The 20,518-nt window shown below is 45.2% G+C and overlaps 9 protein-coding genes and 2 non-coding genes across 11 annotated transcripts; 5 read left to right on the top strand and 6 right to left on the bottom strand. All coding sequences in view use genetic code 12, as the record gives it.

The window, feature by feature from the left end:
• Positions 1-125: 125 nt before the first annotated feature.
• On the bottom strand, positions 126-863 carry CXQ87_000839 (arylformamidase; the record flags this gene model as incomplete). The annotated part of the gene is made up of 1 exon (XM_025479403.1): positions 126-863. The coding sequence occupies one exon, from the start codon at positions 861-863 to the stop codon at positions 126-128; it is 738 nt and encodes a 245-aa protein (XP_025338876.1).
• A 398-nt stretch (positions 864-1,261) lies between these two features.
• Positions 1,262-2,107, bottom strand: NPL3 (mRNA-binding protein; the record flags this gene model as incomplete). Its single annotated transcript, XM_025479402.1, has 1 exon — positions 1,262-2,107. The coding sequence occupies one exon, from the start codon at positions 2,105-2,107 to the stop codon at positions 1,262-1,264; it is 846 nt and encodes a 281-aa protein (XP_025338875.1).
• A 658-nt stretch (positions 2,108-2,765) lies between these two features.
• On the top strand, positions 2,766-2,837 carry CXQ87_000837. Its single transcript has one exon. It is a non-coding gene; the product is annotated as a tRNA-Glu (tRNA).
• Positions 2,838-2,946: 109 nt separating this feature from the next.
• Positions 2,947-7,727, bottom strand: CXQ87_000836 (uncharacterized protein; the record flags this gene model as incomplete). The annotated part of the gene is made up of 2 exons (XM_025479401.1): positions 2,947-4,879; positions 5,269-7,727. The coding sequence occupies 2 exons, from the start codon at positions 7,725-7,727 to the stop codon at positions 2,947-2,949; spliced, it is 4,392 nt and encodes a 1,463-aa protein (XP_025338874.1).
• A 1,501-nt stretch (positions 7,728-9,228) lies between these two features.
• Positions 9,229-10,806, top strand: HNM1 (Hnm1p; the record flags this gene model as incomplete). The annotated part of the gene is made up of 1 exon (XM_025479400.1): positions 9,229-10,806. The coding sequence occupies one exon, from the start codon at positions 9,229-9,231 to the stop codon at positions 10,804-10,806; it is 1,578 nt and encodes a 525-aa protein (XP_025338873.1).
• Positions 10,807-11,297: 491 nt separating this feature from the next.
• Positions 11,298-14,336, top strand: CXQ87_000834 (linker nucleoporin; the record flags this gene model as incomplete). Its single annotated transcript, XM_025479399.1, has 1 exon — positions 11,298-14,336. The coding sequence occupies one exon, from the start codon at positions 11,298-11,300 to the stop codon at positions 14,334-14,336; it is 3,039 nt and encodes a 1,012-aa protein (XP_025338872.1).
• Positions 14,337-14,381: 45 nt separating this feature from the next.
• Positions 14,382-15,101, top strand: CXQ87_000833 (uncharacterized protein; the record flags this gene model as incomplete). Its single annotated transcript, XM_025479398.1, has 1 exon — positions 14,382-15,101. The coding sequence occupies one exon, from the start codon at positions 14,382-14,384 to the stop codon at positions 15,099-15,101; it is 720 nt and encodes a 239-aa protein (XP_025338871.1).
• Positions 15,102-15,129: 28 nt separating this feature from the next.
• Positions 15,130-16,185, bottom strand: CHA1 (Cha1p; the record flags this gene model as incomplete). The annotated part of the gene is made up of 1 exon (XM_025479397.1): positions 15,130-16,185. One exon carries the CDS (start codon positions 16,183-16,185, stop codon positions 15,130-15,132), a length of 1,056 nt encoding a protein of 351 aa, XP_025338870.1.
• Positions 16,186-16,670: 485 nt separating this feature from the next.
• CXQ87_000831 (uncharacterized protein) lies at positions 16,671-17,783 on the top strand (the record flags this gene model as incomplete). Its single annotated transcript, XM_025479396.1, has 1 exon — positions 16,671-17,783. The coding sequence occupies one exon, from the start codon at positions 16,671-16,673 to the stop codon at positions 17,781-17,783; it is 1,113 nt and encodes a 370-aa protein (XP_025338869.1).
• A 35-nt stretch (positions 17,784-17,818) lies between these two features.
• Positions 17,819-19,965, bottom strand: CXQ87_000830 (uncharacterized protein; the record flags this gene model as incomplete). Its single annotated transcript, XM_025479395.1, has 2 exons — positions 17,819-17,853; positions 17,874-19,965. 2 exons carry the CDS (start codon positions 19,963-19,965, stop codon positions 17,819-17,821), a joined length of 2,127 nt encoding a protein of 708 aa, XP_025338868.1.
• A 67-nt stretch (positions 19,966-20,032) lies between these two features.
• Positions 20,033-20,119, bottom strand: CXQ87_000829. The gene has a single exon. It is a non-coding gene; the product is annotated as a tRNA-Leu (tRNA).
• Between the last annotated feature and the right edge of the window lie 399 nt (positions 20,120-20,518).

The following is a 20,518-nucleotide window of genomic DNA, read 5'->3' as shown; positions in this document are numbered from 1 at the left end:
GTTTTGAGTAGCGAAAAATTTTAGTGCAGTCTGCACGACCGCGCTTTACTTGGAGCGGGCATTTGCAACCAATGGATCTGGATACCAGGTGAAGAATACTAGGAGGGTGAAAAATTCTAATTTGCTTATATAAGTGGAATTGAATCCTTGAGAACTTCGGCAATTTCCTTTCTGCGATAGACTTCTTCGTGCTTTCCCCAGTGTCCTCTGCGATCCTCAAAATCTACACCCTTCTGTTTGAGATAATGAGCGAAAAGATCCAGTTGCCTTTCACTTAGAAGCTCATCATCTAAGGAATGTAGAAGAAGAATGTGACCAAAATCGAAATCGAAGTTCATGGCTGGCCTACTGACGGCGGTCGCATTGGCATAACCAGTCTCACTATCGAAAGCCTCATTCACGAACAGCAGGTAAGTGGGATACTCCGCTAGAAGTTCGACAATATCGTAGATGCCATCCAAGAAGTATAAGTTTTCTAGTTGAATCCTAAGAGGACTTATCATATTTTCAGATAAAAGTGCTTTGTACGTTAGCATTTGTAAGATTAGAGTCGCTCCCACTGAGTGACCAACTAACAGGACACGTTTCAAGTTGTAGTGTGTTTCCAAAAACTTCAAAGCATTGATGACGTCTTGGAGGTGATCTGGATGCTTTGATTTTGGAGAAAGACGGTAGTTTAAACTGAAGTAATTGGCATTTCGGGGGAGCTGATCTATTAGTTCTCCAAAGTCATCGTAGGTGTTATTAGGATCTCTCCACGCACCACCATGAATGAAAATCAAAGTCTTCTGATTTTGTGGATTGTAATTGAATGCTTTCAAAGTTTGCAATGGGTCTTCCCCATACCTCACTACTTGAGTCATGATCGTTATCCGTGCATGTCTATAAAATACCGAGCCTCATTATAGGGCGCCCATATATGTACAGGTTCACCGTTTTCAAAACCACCCAAACTAACCGTCATGATTGTAATTGTTCCTGGAGGAAATCCAGCAATAGATTGAAACACCAGTCATCCATATTAATACAGCAGTAGAAGTAAATCGTGGGCGAGCCGATTGCTTTGGCTCCACCAATAGTCAAGAATTTCTAGGGATCGTCTCCTCTATAGTAACTGGAGATCGATAGTCGTAAGTATCTTTCGTTGTCATTGCGCTTTGTCAAATAGAAGTAAATCCACATAGATAGTTTTCGGGAAAAAGATCATGGGAGCAGAATATTTCAAGTAGAATAAAAACAAACATTTCAAACGTCAGCACGTTTAGTAGCGGGTAGGAGAGCGGTCACGGTTGTAGGAGTCTCTCTCGAATCCACCGTCACCACCACGGTTGTAGCCTCCTCTACCACCTCTGAAGCCGCCCTCGCGATTGTAGCCACCATCACGGTCACCTCTGAAGCCACCTCTGCCACCTCTGAAACCGCCACGGCCTCTGCCACCTCTAAAGTCATCTCTGAAGCCACCACGGCCACCACGACCGCCTCTGAAGTCACCACGGAATCCACCACGGCCACCACGGAAGTCACCTCTGAAACCGCCTCTTCCTCTTTTACGAGGAACATAAGGGCTGGTGTCGTGTTCAGCACGCAAAGGGGCTCCCTGGTAGTCAGCATCATTCAAGTTCTCAATGGCAGAGGAAAGGGCCTCACCATCCTCAAACTCAAGAGCAGCGATGGTCTCACCAGAGTCGTAGTCGCGGAAAACCTTGACGAAAGATGGTTCCATACCCCTGTCACGAACGTAGTCCTTGAAATCTTGCCAAGCGGTGTTTTCAGGGACACCAGAAATCTTAACACGGTTTCTGTTACGAGTCTCCTCCTTGCGACCCTTGGCCAACTCGATCTGGAGGGCCTGGCCGTCCAAGTCACTACCAGCCAAAGAGTCGATAGCCTTGTTGGCATCGTCAGAACTCTCGTAAGTCACGAAAGCGTAGCCTCTCATAATTTGAACTTCGACAAGGGGACCAATGGCAGAGAAGTGGCTCTCAATAGCCTCTTGGGGAGTTTCAAAACCAATGGGTCTCACAAAAAGCTTGCTGATAGGAGCATCCTCAACTGGGGCATCATCGACAGGAGAGATAGGAGCCTGGTCTTGTTCGGTATCAGACATTGTAAAAAGTAAAGTGTTAGATGGAGTGTTTTATGTGCGGTAGTTTTTTTGCCTTTTAACGCGTGCTTTGATACACCCACGACCCCACTGTGTATCAGTTTAAACAATAGCTATTGAAGACGAGGTCTTTTCAATTCTTTTAAGAGAGTTTTAAATGGGTCTAGCTGATCCTCAGCTCCAAATTACTCAACCCCATTTCCTGAAAGTAGTTTCAAAATATCACCTCATCAGGTGCTGCATGGGCCGCAACCAACTCCCTTCGGAGCCGCATATACTTATTCAGACTAGAAATGAAGGAGAAGCAACTTGTTTGCAATCAAGCCTTCGTTCTTGTCATGTTTGTTTAGCGATTATCCAATAAGCCAAAAAAGTGAATTGATGTGAACTGACGCATCCCTTTTGAGAGCCTCTTTAGCAGTATGAAGTTTTTGATTTCAACGCAAACTGGATTCTGAAATTGATATTTCGATTGAAAGTACCCTCAATTTGCGTTAATGGACCCATCCAAAGAGGCCAAAACCTTTTTGTGAAATTTCTCCCCTTATTGATGGAAGTTCTCTCTAAACCGCAAGACATCAGACAAAGTTAGTAGCCAAATCCTTTATATGCAAGGTGTCATATGTAATATATACTGCGCATATTAGAAATTTTCAACAAGTCCGATATGGTGTAATGGCTAGCACAGTTCGCTCTCACCGAGCAGATCGGGGTTCGATTCCCCGTATCGGAGTTTTTTTTGCCAACCTTATCTTCTACGCCAAGGTAGAAGCAACTTAACCCCATTTTTCACCGACGATTCAAAGTTTAGATGCACATGCGATATTATTATTTGTGTAAAATTATACAAGTTCTAGTCCTAGCTCCTCTAAATGATCATGATAATTGTCCATTCTTGCATCCTCCTCATCAGTGTTGCCCAAAAAGATGGTATCAAGAATGTGATCCTTTTCTATCGCCAACTTCTCTTTACCGTAGTCCGAGCAGAACTTCACGGATGCAAGCATGGCACAGACAAGATTATCGTTATTGTAACTTGGCATCTTCCCTGCCTTGAACTGCAGCTCTGACGGAATCAACAACTTTTTCTTATCTAGAGCTTTTTCTGCTGAGCCAGCAGGTAGGAAGAGTGAATCATCAGTAACGAGTGTTTTTAGTAGTCCTCGTATGTTCACCTTATAAACCGTGGTATCAGAGACAGAAACCGCAAGAACGAGCTCATCCTGGAAGTCATAAACATTCATGCCTTGCTTGTTTGGGGAAGTAAAGACTCGCCAGTTGGAAAGGCCATTCGGAATTAGGGCGTTGGTACCGGAGCATAGTTTGTAAGGTTTCAGGGGATCCCAAGGAACAATCTCAATGTTGAGTGATACGAATGAGGAGACATGACTCATCTTGAACACTTCTTGAGGTTTTCCATCAACTTCAATCGTATCCTTGACGACGACCACTAGGTTGGGTCTATAGAGGTCATTTCCACAACCACACCTCACTAAATGTGCTCTTGCAAAGCCAACCCAGATATCTCGACCAGGTGGAATGATACTTTGAAGTATCGAAGAGTCTTGTTTTTGTGCTTTTAGAACATGGCGAATGTTGGCCATTTGTGTACCTCCTCGGAAAGGACCAATGGACGATGAGGTTTTGAGGTTTTCATTCTGCTGGAATATGAATCCACATTTGCCTGTTTCAAGATCACATTTAAGAACTTGCATACTTGCCCAACGATAGACAAAAAGCATTGTCTTATCGTAACCGTGTTCCTGGCGGTCCGCATCACTAGTCATGGGCGTCCAATTCTTCTGCTTTTCTTGACGAGGCATGTTCTTTATGCGCAACTCAACTGACTTGGTGTATGTTGAATTGTCTGTAGGAGATTCCATTATCTCATCAACATTCTGTTTGCCTTTTTGGAATTGCCAAGGGTAGCTGACCCACATGGAACGGTAACCTCCTGGTTTCTTCAAAAGTAGCTCATCTTCATCATCATCGGCAAAAGCATACTTCTGATGCTGCATGTTGAACACCATCATAGGCTCCTCGTAACCGTTCTTGTTCTTCACAAGGATCAATCTTGGGTCCTCAGGGCCTAGATACCGCATGCCAGGGTCCTTATACTTATGGAACATAGGTACAGGGATGAGCAGGGGATAGTGGGCTACAGTGTAGCCCTGTTGTTGGACAAAGAACCCGGCAGCTTCATTATTTGTAGGTATCACAAGACTGATATCTCTCACCTCCTGCCAGTTCTCATCATATAACTGGGCATATGCAAAGGAAAACTTTGGATCGCCACGGCTTCCATCAGGAGAATAAGCCAAACGAGACACCATGAGATGATAGCCATACTGTTCTAGGTAGACTGATGATCCAGCCAACCGAAACCAGTGGCGGTGGCATATTTGGTACATGAGTTGCAAACGAATTTGCAGGTCGAAATATGGCGCCATCTCGTTGATATACTCATCGTCACCACGGTCAATGGTCCGAATGAGTCTCAGCACAATGTCACATAATGGCGTGTGCAAGTTGGTGGGTTCGCTGACCTCGGTGGACACGTTATTCTGGAGCTGTTCACACCGATGCAAATCCATGTTGATATCATGGGAAGCGTCGTATATCTGGAACGGATGCTTGTGGAAAACCTCTTTTTTCACTGGATTACTCTCTGGTCTATGCTTCTCGACATGTTCATATATGTAGTTGGGATTGTCTCTAAGACTTGGAGTATCGTTCACAAAGTCGGGAACTGCGGATATATCAAGTGGGATTGAGCTGGGGAGCACTAATCTGGATTTGACAGGTCGAAGTCTGGGCACTTCCGTAGACCACGGTAAGTGGGGACCATATGTGAGATGCCACAAGAGAAAAAAAAGGGCAAGGAGGGCTGCCCCATATCTTGTGTAATGCCTGGCCATTGTCGTGGTTTTCTGCTTGGCTAGAGCTTGGTAGTACACTTCTTAAGAAGAAAGTTGTAGTTCACTCGCGGTGATAATGATGCGTAACGCTTCTTGGCTTTCTGTCAGAATTATTCCTTCACAGTTAACAAGGCTTTCCTTCTTCGTGGGTTCAAGAGTGTACAGAAATTCAGGAACGATCTACGCGGCGGTCTGGCTGCGAAACTGGAACACCTTTTTCGCGTGTTTTCTTGTGCATAAGCTTACTTGGGCTGGTTTTTGGACTCTGAGCCGAGGTCCATGTTGTTAAGCATTTGGCGAGCAGTCATTACTTTGACGTCCTCGTCTGTTTGCCTTGCCCGCTGGCCGGCCTTGAGTTTCTGCAGGTGGGGCTGAACTACAGAGGAGTGTCCCGACGGCGTCAAGCCATCGTCGAGATCAATGTCCTCGTCGTCAACATCTTCATCTTCTTCGTCGACGTCCCCGTCTGCCTCATCGTAATCGTCGCCGTCAGCTTCGTCATCCTCACCATCGACAAACTCCTCGTCATCGTCATCGTCGTCTTCATAATCGTCAGTATAGTCGTCGTCGTAGTCATCATCAGTAAAGTCGTCCTCCTCGTCTTCATCCTTCTTTTTCTCTGACTTGTCTCCGCTGTTAAACATCATGAAACTCTTGAGCGGTGACGTGAAGGACGCCGACATGGGTCTTTGTTTCTCAGGTGACAGTGCTTCAGTCTTGCTTCTCTCGATATCCAAAGATCTCACAGAGTACAAGTCTGGCAGACCAGGTGGAGGCACCGAGCCAAGTTTAGGCAGGCTTGGACCTGATTTCATTGACTGAGGTTCCGCCTCGTCATCTTCCAAGTCGCTGAAATCGCTTAGATTTGCTAACGGTTCTCTCCAGTAATTGAGATCTGTGAACTTCTCATCTGGCTTCACCACTTCGTTGTAGCTGGAAATGCTTCTAGGAGAACCTGGGGAGTTTGCATTATCCGCATCGTCTTTGGAGTGGATGTATTGGTTGAACTGATCCTCGTTCCAGTAGGGACTCACTTCACTGATGAGCTTCAAAGGAGGGAAGAACTGATCAACAAGCTCTCCAATGCGTAAGTAGGAGGATCTATAACCAGCAAGCTCTAACAACTCCATATGAACTTCACCATAAGGATTGATGGTGAAGATACGATGCGAGGGGATTCGGACACTTCTATAACTGATTGCATCGGTGATCCTGTTACCAAAGCCAGCATAGAATGGTGTTCTCTGGTCAGCTTCATCAACGCTTTCAGATGTCCCACTTTTGCTGAAATATAAGCTGCTTATATCTCTCAAACATGCCATTTTGAAAACCTCTGGTTTTTTGAGAATGATTTCTCGTCTCAATGCCGCCATCGTTCTGTCTGGACTGAGAATCACCGGGCCCTTTGGAAGTTTCATGCCGTCCTGGTTAATACTGTCTAGGTACTGACGAGTTGTGTCTGCTTGGCCCACCGATCTTGCAGTCAAGTAGACAATGTTGTAACCATTATGGGCAATGTCTTGGAACAAATTGGCAACACCAGGATGAGTCCAATCTCTACCAATCATGTTCAAAACGTGGCCAAGGGCGTCCGATTTCGTGATTGTACCGTCGATATCGGATATGACAATTGGTGTCGTGGATTTCCAAAGGTACAAGTCTGACACAACTTGCGAATTGCCTTGGTTGAGTTTGAACCGAAGTTTGTTCCGACCGTAGTTAAGCTTCATCATGCGCAATTGTTCAGAAGTCAAACGCAAGGTCTTGAAATAGGTTTGATCATGGTACTTGTGGTCGATCAAGTCGCTGGGAGTGTGAGTGATTGGGGCGCCGGCAGTTTCTTCGCTCAGAAGAGAGAGATTATCAGTATTCATGAGATCACCTTCTGCTGCCTCTTCACCCTCTTTGTTGATAATTCTGATCTTGCCATCTTCGTCCTTGCAGACCACGCCTTCTAGAAGGCCGAATTCGCTAGCGTCAGTCTCGTCGCTAATTGGGAATTCTTTGCCATTGAGTAAATTGTTCATTTCACGTAAGAACACTTGCTGGACGAGCTCATCAGACTCATCTATATTCTTCTGCGAGTTGGGTTTATAACCGTCCATGTCTAGAACCATGTCACCATTGATGTCAATCTTTGAGGGAATGTTGAGTTTTTGAGTGATCTTCTTTGCTTTCTCGAAAGCCATCCGCAGAATCAGCGTTGGCGTTTCGCTTCGTGAGCCAGCGCTCTTAGGGGGTGGGGTACTTTTGTCAAGAGCGATCTTCAGCTCAATATCTCCCGAAGCATTAAGATCCAATACCTCAGGTTCACTTTTATTTAAATCAATCAGAGAGGCCCCAGGAGAGCCAGGAGGGGATGAACGAGGCGAGCCGGAAGGAGACAGTGCAGCTGAAATGACGGGGGATGTGACTACCAGCTGAGACAAGTCTTCAGAATCGGTGGCAAAGACAAAGAAAGCTTCACCTCCTTCGCCCAACTTCATCGGCAAGTCTGTCTTGATGTCATTGACATATAGATCAATCTTCTTCTGCAGCGGTTTGATGATCTGAAACTTGCCAAAGCGAACATGCCATGGGGAACAGTGGAACGTGCCGTCCGGTTGCTCAATGACAATGATGTCAATAGCGCCCGAAAGCGTGGCCGGATTTAGGGAGTTCCACTGGTTGTAGACGTAGTCTCCCACTCTTCCGACGTATTGCATTGGAGGAATATGGAGTTTCTTGAGGGTCTCGTATGGATGTGGAGGGCAACCGCACTAGGTGGTCCTGTACTAAAGCCGAGGCCTATTGCATGGGCCTTACCTGGTAAGGAAGTAAGACAAAGCTGGGCGGGGATGGAGTTGTAATTGAAAGGTGAAATTGATCAGTGACTTTGGATTTCTTAAATATATAGTGGGTTATAGCAGCGTGATGTGAAGGGGACTTTCGTGGACAGCAATCCGAAGGGCATGGAAGGCGAATTTTCTTGGAAATTATACGAACACCTCAAGATTCTGTGGGAAAAATCTCAGCTGATGATTTTTTGAGCTTTAAAGAGTACTATTTGTTTACCACTTAGAGGATACAACGATCAGAAGCAGGTGGTGCTAAGGCTACTTGGCTAGTAAGCTAGTTTCGCAACCAAATGCACAACAACCTATCCTGGTAGACATTGCAGGGTCCAGTGCCTGAAAAGATATACTTGCGATTGTTACTACACTAAACTGATTTGGGATTAGTTGCATCAATGTCTCTAATGAGAACAACAGAATACTATCTAGATTAGGCTCGGGCTTCGAAAAGGAAGGCTTGAGGGCTTAGGAAGAAGAGTTCGACTTGTGAATGCTATAGATCACAATAGTTGTTCAACTGTAGTTCAGGCCCATCGCTTTTGAAATAAAATGCCCATTACCAGTTATACTCTGAGTTTTCCCATCTGGACTAGTCCTCGTTCCCTGCTTTCCATAAGAAACATATGATTGGACCAGACCATGAGTTTTGCAAAAATCAAGAAAATACTCGAGTCTTCCATCATTTTTAAGCCTAATCTTATTCACCGCACGCTAAAAAGAAAAAGATTTCCACCTTCGATGAAATGTTCTGCCTAGCACTCTCACACAGGCCTTCGGCTAACTCGTCGCCCGTTTTGCAGCCATCCATACAGCATCCACCATCGCACGTTGAGGCTGAAAATTTCCTTATCAGGACCCGCAGCTGTAAAAATCGAAACGCCGTATCTACTTAGCTGATCATATATTGCCAATGCAAATGCCAATCACACCTCGGAACACTCCGGTAGCATGCTGTCTTTTTCTCGGGGTAGATGCACAATCACTCCTCGATAGCCTTAGTATCACACGACTTCTTTTATCCACAACTGAAGGAGCTTTGAATTTGAGATTTTGCCGATCAATGCTAAATCGCCTTGTGAACTTCGATGTTACACATGTGGACAACCACAGTGCCGTATACAGCATCCTGGACTACCTCTGAAGAAGTACGAACTTCAAACACATTCCGTATAGAAAAAGACTATTATCGGAAAATCTCCAATAAGTCCATCCCCTCTTCTGTAAATATACTTCTAGCCTCTGGTGAACAATTAGTCTTGTTAAGCTTCTCTCCAGCTGCATGGAGTGCGTCGATAAGATCTGTGCGGTAAGCCTTACTTTTTTTTTTCTCTGTCTGCGTGATTTTTTAAATTCCAACCACTTTTCATTCATCATGTCTTTAGAGAAAGCTCTCTCGTCAGACTTACCTATGGGCAAACTATCCGATAAGGAGAGGGATAGCGATTCCACGTCCTCTATGGCCCAGAAAGGAGAGTTGAAAAGAACTTTCTCGGTGTGGTCGGTGCTTGGTATTGGCTTCGGTTTGACCAACTCGTGGTTCGGAATTTCCGCCTCTCTCATCACTGGTATCCAGTCAGGTGGCCCCTTGTTGATTGTCTACGGTATCATCATTATTGCTTGCGTTTCTTACTGCATTGGTATCACCCTCTCAGAGTTGTCCTCAGCGATTCCTTCAGCTGGTGGACAGTATGTGTGGACCAGAGTCTTGTCACCCAAGAAATACTCCAGTTTTCTCGCATATTTATGTGGCTCTTTGGCTTGGGCTGGCTCTCTCTTCACCAGTGCTTCCATGGCTCTTTCTGTGGCCCAGACAGTCATGGCTTTCTGGGTGCACATGCATCCAGAGCATGAGACAAAGTCCTGGCAAACATTCGTCGTCTACCAGTTGGTCAACGTTATCTTGGTTTTGTTCAACTGTTACGGAAAATACTTGCCCTACATTGCTAATGCCGCCTTGTACACCTCGTTGTTCTCCTACTGTGCTATTACCATTACCGTCCTTGTCTGCGCTAGAGGCAATTATGCCTCGCCCAGCTTTGTGTTCACAGACTTTGAAAACAACACTGGCTGGACCACATCGGGTATTGCCTTTATCGTCGGATTGGTGAACCCCAACTGGAGTTTCTCCTGTCTTGATTCTGCTTCCCACTTGGCCGAAGAAGTCCACGGCGCTGACAGAGTCATTCCTATCGCTATTTTGGGAACCGTCACCATTGGTTTCATCACTTCATTCACTTATTCCATCGCTATGTTCTTCTCGATCACCGACTTGAGCGCCATCATCAATGGCGGAAGCGGCTTGCCCATTTTGGACATCTATTACCAAGCTTTGAACCACAGAGCAGGATCCCTTTGTCTTGGAATTCTTATTTTCTTCACGGCATGTGGCTGTACCATCTCTTGTCACACCTGGCAGGCGAGACTCTGCTGGTCTTTCAGCAGAGACAACGGTTTGCCATTCTCCAAGTACTTGTCCATCATCGACCCTAACCTAGGTGTTCCCTTAAACGCTCACTTGTTCTCCTCATTCTGGGTCGCTATATTGGGCTGCTTGTACCTAGCTTCCTCGACCGCCTTCAACTCCATGGTCGTTGGTTGTATCACTTTCCTTCTTTTGAGTTACTTGGTCCCCACAGGATGCTTGCTTTACAGAGGTCGTAACAACATCAAGCATGGACCATTTTGGCTCGGCAAAGTTGGCCTTTTCGCCAATGTCATGACTATCGCTTGGGCTATTTTCGCCTTGGTATTCTACTCATTCCCCACGTTCATGCCCGTCACAGCCGGTACCATGAACTATGTCTCTGTGGTGTATGCGGTATACCTCATCTTTACTTTGGGCTACTGGTTCTTCCCCATCAAAAAATACTCTTGCAGAGAGCTGTTCGCAGGTGGTCTCGGGAATAACGAAGAGGAAGAGTTCCCAGACGTGTGTCTCACCGACTTATAGAGATGCTAGACTTTGCATTATACATTTGTTCAATTCTTCAACAGGAGATCGAACCTGGCAAAATACCACTAGTAATACATTTTTCGCTACGTTAAAGACATGTATGAGCCCTCTGACACCTCTCTTTCAGATCTCTCGATCCAGACAGGTTCTTAATGGATTCAGTCAATCTTTCCATCATCTATCGCATACACTTACAACAGATCCTGGCCGAGTACGGAAAGGACACAAGACAAAAACTGCCCCGCTATCCAAGGCACCCTTCCAGCTGTAGAGATGCACTGTCTATTGTGATGGATACTTTTGGACAAAGTTAATGAAGAAAAAAGTCAGACAGGATTTTCTCATTTATATATGTCCCAGGCCGATGCGCTCCTCCACGCCGGGTAACTTCCGCATGTTGCGAAACTCTGAAAACAGATCTATAAACACTAACCTCAAAGAGAATTTGTACCATATCGCCGCGTCTACGAAGCTACCAAAGCTAATTAATGTCTCTTTTTGGATCAAACAACACGGCGGCTAATAAGCCTGCTGGAGGATTGGGGTTCTCCTTTGGTGGTGCTCTGCAAAACACCCAGCAAAATCAACAGAATCAACAACCTCAACAGCCAGCCCAATTCGGCCAACAGACACAGCAAAATCAAAACCAGCCTGCTAACAACTCCAATGCGCTGACTTTGCAAACCTCTGGGTTTGAAAAGAGCAATAATGTGTCCACGACAGCTACTTCTATAAACCCTGATGGATCCTCAGGTAAGGTATTGAAGGACTTGTTAGAATCTGCCAGCAACTTGCCTCGCTTGGACAACATCAATGTCGGCTCAATTCACTTACCATTGAGTGAGTTGCAAAACCGTACAAGGCTGTTGAGGAAGAACGAAACCGGCTCTAATGGTTTCACTAAGGCCCACTACTTGCTCTCGGGTAGTGGAATGAATGCTGGCGATATTGAGATGGAGCTCAAGAGCCTTCGTGGTCCCCCTACGTCTTTGGATCAGCGCAATCAGCAACAGCAGCAACAGCCTCTGCTGCCGAAAGATCAGCAACAAGACCGAGAAGCCTCATTGGGCCACGAAGAGAGACTGCTTCAGGCAGGAAAAGCCTCCGAATCACGTCAAACTGGCAGAGGCATCCACAACATAGAGAATTACTTGAGAGCTAAGAAGGATGAGAATATCTTGAATGCAATTGAACTGTCTCTTATCGCTGCTTCTCGTGATTTTGACAGTTTCATAACGAAGAACATTTCGATCGATTGGAAAGTTCGCAAAGACCACTTGAAAAAGTCACTCGGCATTCCTGTCAAAACGAAAATCAGCCCTGAAGAACTTTCGAAGTCATTTACATGGAACCAGACCCAACCAGGCAACTATCGCATTTTGACACCTTTGAAAAATAAGGCTGCATCATCTTCCAGTGTCAGGCAACTTACAAGAGAAAAGTTTGAGAGCCACGCAAAAATTGTATACCTGTTGAATGAGGCTCGTTTGAAGCAGCAGCCCTTTCCTATTGCCTTGAGTTTCGAAGAGTTGAACAAGTCCTACCTGGACCTCAAAGCTAAGCAGTTGGCTGATGCATGGAAAGTGATCGCTACTTTAACAAATGAAAAATTTACAAAACTTGACCAGGAGCAGGCCTTCTTCGAGGAGTACCAAGCCAACCCAGACAACACATCGTTGAAGAAGCGTATTGTGATCAATTCCAAGTCCTGCTTGGAGAAGCAGTTCTTTGACTATATGGATGAAAGCTTTACTAAAGATGACGCAAAACTACCTGAACACCGTTTGCCTAACAACATCAACAAGGTGTCACATTTCATCACCAAAGTTGTAACTAATAACAATGATGCCGAGTTTTTGAAACGAACCCTTCAGGTCAACGGCGTTCCCGTGTGGGCTTTGATTTACTACCTCTTGCGCAGTGGTCTCTATTCCGACGCTGTTCAGTTTGCTAACCTGAGAAGAGAACTCTTTGAAAAATTTGACAAGAACTTCCCATTGTACTTGTCGAGTTATGTCAAAAACGACTGTTGCGGTTTACCTGGTGATCTCCAAGAAAGACTCTCGTCGGACTTCAACCAAACGTTCCAATTTCTTGATGAAAAATCTCCTGGTTTCGACCCATATAAATATGCGGTGTACAAGGTGATTGGCAAATGCGACTTAGCCAAAAAGACACTTCCCGCTGCCGTCAACCTCAGTATCGAGGACTGGTTGTGGTTTCATCTTTCCCTCATCAATGAATTCAACTTTGATGCATCCTCGAGTTTGATTTATGAAAACTACAGACTTGAGAACTTGCAGAAGAAAGTGTTGTCTCTCGGTCCCACAAAGTTTAATGCGTCATCTAACAATCCACTGTACCTCAAAACTTTAATAATGCTTGGATTGTACGAGCTCGCCGTTAAATTCGCTTATGACACTATAAATGAGTGTGATGCAGTTCATCTTGCGATCGGTTTATGTTATTACGGACTTCTTAGGGTCTCAAGTGTGTCCAATGACGATTTGATAACCATCAACTCGTCTGAAAAGCATGAAATCAATTTTAGCAGACTTGTCGGATCTTACACAAGAACTTTCAAGATCAGTGATCCAAAAGTGACTGTGCAATATCTTATCCTTATATGCTTGGCTAAAGGCGGTCGCTCTCAAGAAGAGACTGCAAAATGCCATGAGGCGTTGCGTGAGCTCATTCTTATCACTCGCGAGTTCACCCTTTTGTTGGGTGAACTCAACGATGTCACTGGGGAAAAACTGCCGGGTATTCTTGAGAAGCAGAGGCCGCTTATCAACTTGTCGGACTTAACCAAGTTTCAGCGTACGATTGTGGATGTGAGTGCCTCGAGATGTGAAGAAGAAGGGAGAGTGTTTGATGCGCTTTTGCTCTATCAGTTGAGTCAGGACTACGATGTTGTTGTTCGCCTTATAAACGAGTTTGTTGGTGAGACTTTGTCAATGTCCGAGCTTGACAAGCCCCTTTTGTCTGGCGCCACCTACAGAACTGCTACAGGTGAAAATAAGCCAGAGCAGAGTATTGAAAATAATTTCATACTCCTCAGCAAGCATGTCATGGGTACATTTAACAACAATAGCTCCATTTTGGACAAAATTTCTCCCGGTGCCAAAAGAGTAAATGATGCGTTGTTAACGGTGGTGGACATTCGTGAGACTTTTGCAGCCAAGGACTGGCGTGTGAGTTTAGCTGCGCTTCAAAAGTTGCCTTTCTTAAGCGCACTTAATAGCGACGACTTTGTTGAGATCAGAAACTCTGCTGAATCATTGACAAATTACGATGTCGCTCTCGTGCGTGTTATACCTTCCTTGCTAGTCATGGTGATGACGAGTGTTGCACAACTCACACATGGAATTAAATCCAAGCGGTTCGGCTCCTTGGGTAGTGAAAGAGACGAATTGACATCACTCCGCAAAATCGCCAAGAATTGCATGGTTTACGCTGGCCTCATTCAGTATAGAATGCCTCGCGAGACCTACAGCTTGTTGGTGAACCTCGAGCTGCAGTTGTAAATATTTGATACATACGGCGCGCATCTTTCAGTAGTACAGATCACCATGGCCCCAAAGAAGCAGACCAAACAAAAACCTACAGCATATGAATTCCCGCAACAATTCTTTAACCAATCTGAAAATCTAAAAAAGCTGTTCTTCACTCCTCAGCCGCAATCAATCATTTCAGGTCAAATAGTCACTGTGGAGCATTTCTTCAGTGATGACCTTTGTAACCAATTGATAGGCTCTTTTGAATCTAGTCTCAAACTCGAGACCACTCCGCTTATCAAAAGCAAAGATTATGCCGCTCGCTATAACGATAGAATCTCGTTGACAGACAACCAGGCCGCTGATGCCTTGTGGAACTATCTCAAAAAGATCCTACTCCAGAAGGTTGATTATGAGGACGAGGAGCTCGAGGATATTCATGAAACATTTGCCGATGCCAAGAGTCTAAACCCACAATTAAGAATATATCGGTACACGAAGGGCCACCATTTTGGAAAGCATTACGATGATTCGGTCAAGTGCCCACTAGCGCATGAGCCTTCCAAAATGGGAACTACTAGGTGGACTCTATTAATTTATTTGACAGGAGGCGATGAATTTGTTGGTGGTGGAACCATCTTTTATCCGGACTCAAACAGCAAGAAGGAGATCAATGTGCATCCCAGTAAGGGGCTAGCGTTACTACACAAGCATGGTGATGACTGTCTACAGCATGAAGCAGAAATCGTTAAGGACGGCGTCAAGTGGGTTCTACGTAGCGATGTGACCTTTTGAAATGTGACATTAATATTTGCTGTATAACTTACAAATGAGCTTCCAGGCGAAGCATGCTCTTGTAGCGGTCCAACACCGCCTCATTGGCACAGGAGCCTCCACAGACAACGACAATGACAATGTCGTCCTTAGTCAAGTTGCCCACACTCTCCTTGAGGTATTTGAGTTGGTTGTAAACGACAGAAACGGCAGCGCCACAAGCAGGCTCTACCATCTTGCCAAAGTCTTTTTGGTATGCAATGCAGCCCTTGACAGCCTCGAGATCGTCAATGGCGGTGATGTGGTTCCTGTTCGTGGACTGGTCGTTGAACAAGTCTAATGTGGGACCAGAAACATATGAACAGGCCAAAGATGTAGCGAGTGATCTGACGCAGTTCAAGGTCACCACTGATCCTGCCTTGACAGCGCTGGAAAGAGTAGGCGCCTGCGCCGTCTCCACCAAGACACAGTCGGCCTTGCTCTTGTTTCTCATGAGCCCCTGTTTAATACCATTGAAGAGGCCGCCTCCACCCACTGAGCAGACAACTCCTCTCACCTTTTTGGCATCCTCGCGGGATAATTGGTTCTGGAACATTTCATCAACGAGCAACGAGTGACCCTGCCAAATCAATGGGTTGTCAAAGGGGTGACAGTAAATGCAATTGAATTCGGTTTCAGCGTCGGCCATAAGGCTTCTGGCAAACTTGTCAGCGTCGCTGATGGAATTGCCGTGCAAAAGCACAGTTGCACCATACTGCCGAAGCTTCTCCACAACCAGCTTCATAGCAATGGTAGGAACAACAACAGTGCACTTGACATTGTAAAACTTTGCGGAGTAGGCGGCAGCAAGCCCGGCATTGCCTCCACTGGATGCAAAAACATGAATTGGCTTGTGGCTGTTGGGCCCATTTCTGGCTTTGCGAATAGACTGGTGAATCAAGTGACCAATTCCTCTCAACTTGAATGAGCCTGATGGCTGCTCAATTTCATTCTTGAAAAACACCCGACATGGAAGTTTGTTAGAGGATGAAAGCAAGTCAGTCACCTCCACGAGGGAGGTTTGTACTGCTGGGGCCTGGGACACTGTCTCGGAGACTTGCAACATTTTCCTTGATGAACCATATAAAATGGCAATCGTCGCTGCTTTAATACTCTACGCGAAGCGGCTAGGAGTCAGCCATACTAGGGCCATGCGCTATTATGGCTAGGCAAAGTTGCCCCGATTGCCTTGTGTGGTTGCGGAAGTGCATTTCCGCAGTAAGACATGGCTGCGAAATGGAGATGGACTTCCAAACGGCTCCCGCCACATAGTGAGGAGCGCGGGCCCAGTCTTGCGGAAATGCTTTTCCGTACTATGTTATGATCACCTGTTCCTACACTTGGCGTCTCCTGGGCATAAGTAATGGCTCACCGGACAGTGCCGTTTCTCGTTTCTGTGCCTTCTGTGTTTACACTAAAACGTTTTTTTTTTCCACCACATATGATGGTTTCCGGTCTCCCAGAATCACCGTGTAGGGCAACCCCACCATGCAGTATGTCGAGATGGCCTTCACCTGAAGCATTCACGACACAAGACGTAGTCTATCATTAATGGCATCTCCCATATTGATCTCGAACCCACCACCGGGATTCTCACTTTTGGCAATCCTAAGAGGGTTTCAGTTGGCAATACTAGGTGCTTACCGAACTCTTCAGAACCCTTCGCTCCTTACTCAAAAGTACTATCGCCAGTCTTTAATAGCTATTCAAGCGTCGCTTGTGATCCAGGGTCTCATATGGTCACCAATCATTTTACTTCGAGTGTTGGTGAAAGTCGCTGCATTGGCCACGAAATCTAAAGGTCTTGATCACGTTGTGGCTAGTTTGAAGTCATTCCAGTTCAATGTGCTTAACATTTCTGTTTTCTTGATCTCAGGGTCCAGATACTTCAACAAACAGTTGGATGACCTATTCTTGCAAAGCTTGCAATTTGTTGACCAGGTTCGTAAGGCCAAGCATCCCGAAACGGAACGTGTTTACCATGAAAATCTTGTTGCTCTCAGCACTGATGAAAGAATTACTGATAACCGGCCTACATTTGACAGCATCAAGAAGAAATGGGCTACTTCTCAAGAATTCTCGACATTCATGCGCAGACACATTAATCGGACTCTCATGAGTGTTGGCGCCTATTTTGTGAGTAAAATACCCTTCTTCGGGTCCGTCATCCTCGGTCTTATTTCATTTCTGAACTTGGATGGCAAGATCGGCACTGTCAATGCAGCTGTCATATTCGGTTTACTTCAACTCATACCAAAACGTTGGGCAGTGTTATTCCTCACGACGTACTGGGGTTCAAGAAGTATGCTTCACGACTTGTTGGCTCCCTACTTCTCGCGAGTCCGGTTCACCAAATCCGAGAAAGATCAGTGGATTAGATCTAGAGAGGGCCTCCTTTTTGGCTTTGGATTGTGCCATTATCTTCTCATTCGCAGAGCACCTTGGATTGGTCTCTTGCTCTACGGTTTTGCAGAATCATCTGTTGCATATCTCGTTACAAAAATTACAGACCCCCCACCAAAGCAGGTCAGTCAACTCATAAAGTGGAACTCTTCGCAACTTGTCTGGAACAGAGAGAAGGAGCTCGATCTTTTGTCTGGACTGTTTGCCGATAGCGATGAGGGTTTCCAGCCGGTTCCTGGTTCTTATATATTTCATCATTAATATAGCATTAAAGACCCACCTTTAGGTCGAACACTCTATTTCCAGTGTAAACGCAGAAGTTGAGTTGGGTCTGTAAGGTGTAGGCGAGACCATCGGGTTCGTGTTCCGCGATTGAATAAACGAACGTATTCGACTCGTCAGCTTTATTGTTGAGACTCAAGATAGGAAACAAGGTAAGGTCGCAACGGCGCCATGAATGAGACGAGTCCGACAAAGCAAATCTCTCGAACGATTTGTCATATTTTTGATTTATGGCCACTCGAAACGTCTCCGTCACCAAGTCTGTCGATTCCGTCCATTTTACCTCCGCGGGTAAGTTCAGAAACTGGCTTTGATAGTCAATCGGAAGAGTTTTGACAAACGAAAGATACAAAAACTTGTCTGCCTCAGTAATAAGGTCCCTGAACTTCACCAATGATAGCACTGCCTGGCGAAGTTGTGTCGCAAGTTTGGTTTTAATCATCTCCTGTTCATCGATCACTTTTTCCTTCGCCGGAGCGGTAACAGTACCCAACTCTTCATTCGATTCAAGTGCCTCTAAAGTGGCAATATATGCTGAATTAAAAGTAAATAGCTTCTGCAAGTCTCGTATCGAGTTATTGTGCAAGAATTCCTCTGACAATGTTTTGTTTAATGATTCATGAGGTGAAACGTTGAGATTTACCTCGCCAAAGTCAACAAAATTATGCATTTTCCACTCTTGAATAGCTCGAATAAACTCAGTAATGCCCTCTTTACCGTTCGAAGGAGGTGTTGGAAAAGACTGATAGTCTCTTAGTAGTATGCCATGGATTTGTGAGATTGAGGTACCAAGAGTTTGATCAATCGTAATCTGGGGATCGAGTTCAAGTGCAGACACAACAGCTACTTTAAATTCAGCTTTTGAGCGAATTTCATGATGGATGACATTTTTGGGCACGACATTATAAGCGAAAACGAGGTCACCGTTGGAGCTGTGATGTGAGCCGTGAATCATTAGGTTACCATCCACCTTATCATTGAGAAAAGGTTTGAAAACATTTGACGGTGCCTTGTTCTGTTCCTTAAGACAAGCATACTGAAATTGAAGGAGAGTGCGATTGACAAAGTTCGTCCATGTCTGAGGCAGTGGTCGGAGGGTGCATTCGCCCTCTTCAGTGATCGTGAGCATCGAGAAGTGGCCACATTCAAATGAAAGAAATGCTGTGAAGCCAGCGGATGACTTAGCAAATGAAACCCCCAGAATGGTGGATCTATAAGGCAACTTCGTCTCTCGAATCGAGCCGCCCTTGATAACATGAAGCGCTTTGCTGTCGGTCACAATGAGGGTGTCCGTAGAAATGAACTTGAGATGTGAAACAAGAAATCTGGAGGCCGATTTCACATTTTGGGTATCACTCTTAGGTTGCATGCTGTCATCTAAGGAGATGGTATGCACAGAATTATCAGACATAAGCAATGCCGTCGTAGATAGATCCTGTGACCAGGCACTTTTGACGATAGTTCCACCCGCTTGAAGCCTCGATACCTCAGGCAATCCACGACTCAATGAATGAATAGAAACCAGCCCGCTCTCGTGCGCTAGTAGAATATACAAAGCGCCATTGGAAGCCTTTCCAAATGTGAAACTAGTGATCTTCAATTCAAGATGCTCTGCATTGGTCACGATGATGTCTCCCTCACTGGTCAATCTATTTTGAGGTATGTTCATGTTGTCAAGGAGACTTGTAAAGCTTCTTATGACGACATCGTACTGACCTGAATCTTGAGTCGTTCTCTTCAAGACAAGAACCTCGCCTGTGTTGAATAATACTCCAAGGAAGCAATCTCGTGTAGAATCATCAACTGGAGACCAGGCATGCGATATTATCAATGGCTCTGCGATTCTGCCAAAAGAGAATCGGTCCTCGCCATCTTCGATGAGTAGTTTGGAGAAGATTTGGAGACCGAGCAGTTCAAGATCTGCGATGTTAAAAACTCCTCTCACGTCATAGAGGTCATTAGGATCAATCGTGCTCTTTTTCAGTCCAGCGGATGCACCATTTGAAATCCAATTGTGTAACAAGGGTAGTTTGGGTTCTAAAACGGTCAAATGGTCGGAGTTGTTTATGGCTACTTGCAGGTTGTCTGAGCATTGAACAGGATCTAAAAGCCCTGACTCTGCAATAGCTCTCCCCACGACGATCAGCTTCGCCAATGACATGGAGCAGAAAAAATTATTTGCAAACGGCAGTAATGATGGTTTGTGGAAGGTTGTAAAAAGTAAACAATAGTGAAGGGTGCGAGGTTCGAACTCGCGCGGACAAACGTCCAAAAGATCTTAAGTCTTCCGCCTTAGACCACTCGGCCAACCCTCCTACTAAGCAACGATTTACACCTGCAGATTAAATATATTTTTTTAAACTCAGCAGTCCTGCATGTAGGGCGAATCACCTGTAAAGGTCAAATCATACCACAAAACAGAATTAAAATCATCTTTTTTTAAATTCTGCAATGAGAAAGAAACTAGTCGAAGAAGTGTAGCTTAAGAGAACCGTTTAAAGTGTTAATGATGTCTGCGGTGACTTTGACCAGTTTTGGAGGACTTCCTCACAGTCAATTTCTTGCGAGCGACCACAATAGACAGCGTACTTTCGGAAAATAAGTAACCGAGCATCGAAGGAATTTCTTTCATGCTGTCTCAAACTCTTTGAGCTAATCTTCAAATATCAAAAAAGGACTGAGAGTGCTGCTTGAAGTATACTTTTTTGTCCGTC

This window comes from Candidozyma duobushaemuli (genome assembly GCF_002926085.2).
Source record: "Candidozyma duobushaemuli strain B09383 chromosome Unknown A_B09383, whole genome shotgun sequence".
NCBI lineage: Eukaryota > Fungi > Ascomycota > Pichiomycetes > Serinales > Metschnikowiaceae > Candidozyma > Candidozyma duobushaemuli.
Note: the sequence above shows the minus strand (reverse complement) of the source record. Positions and strands in the feature narration are given on the sequence as shown.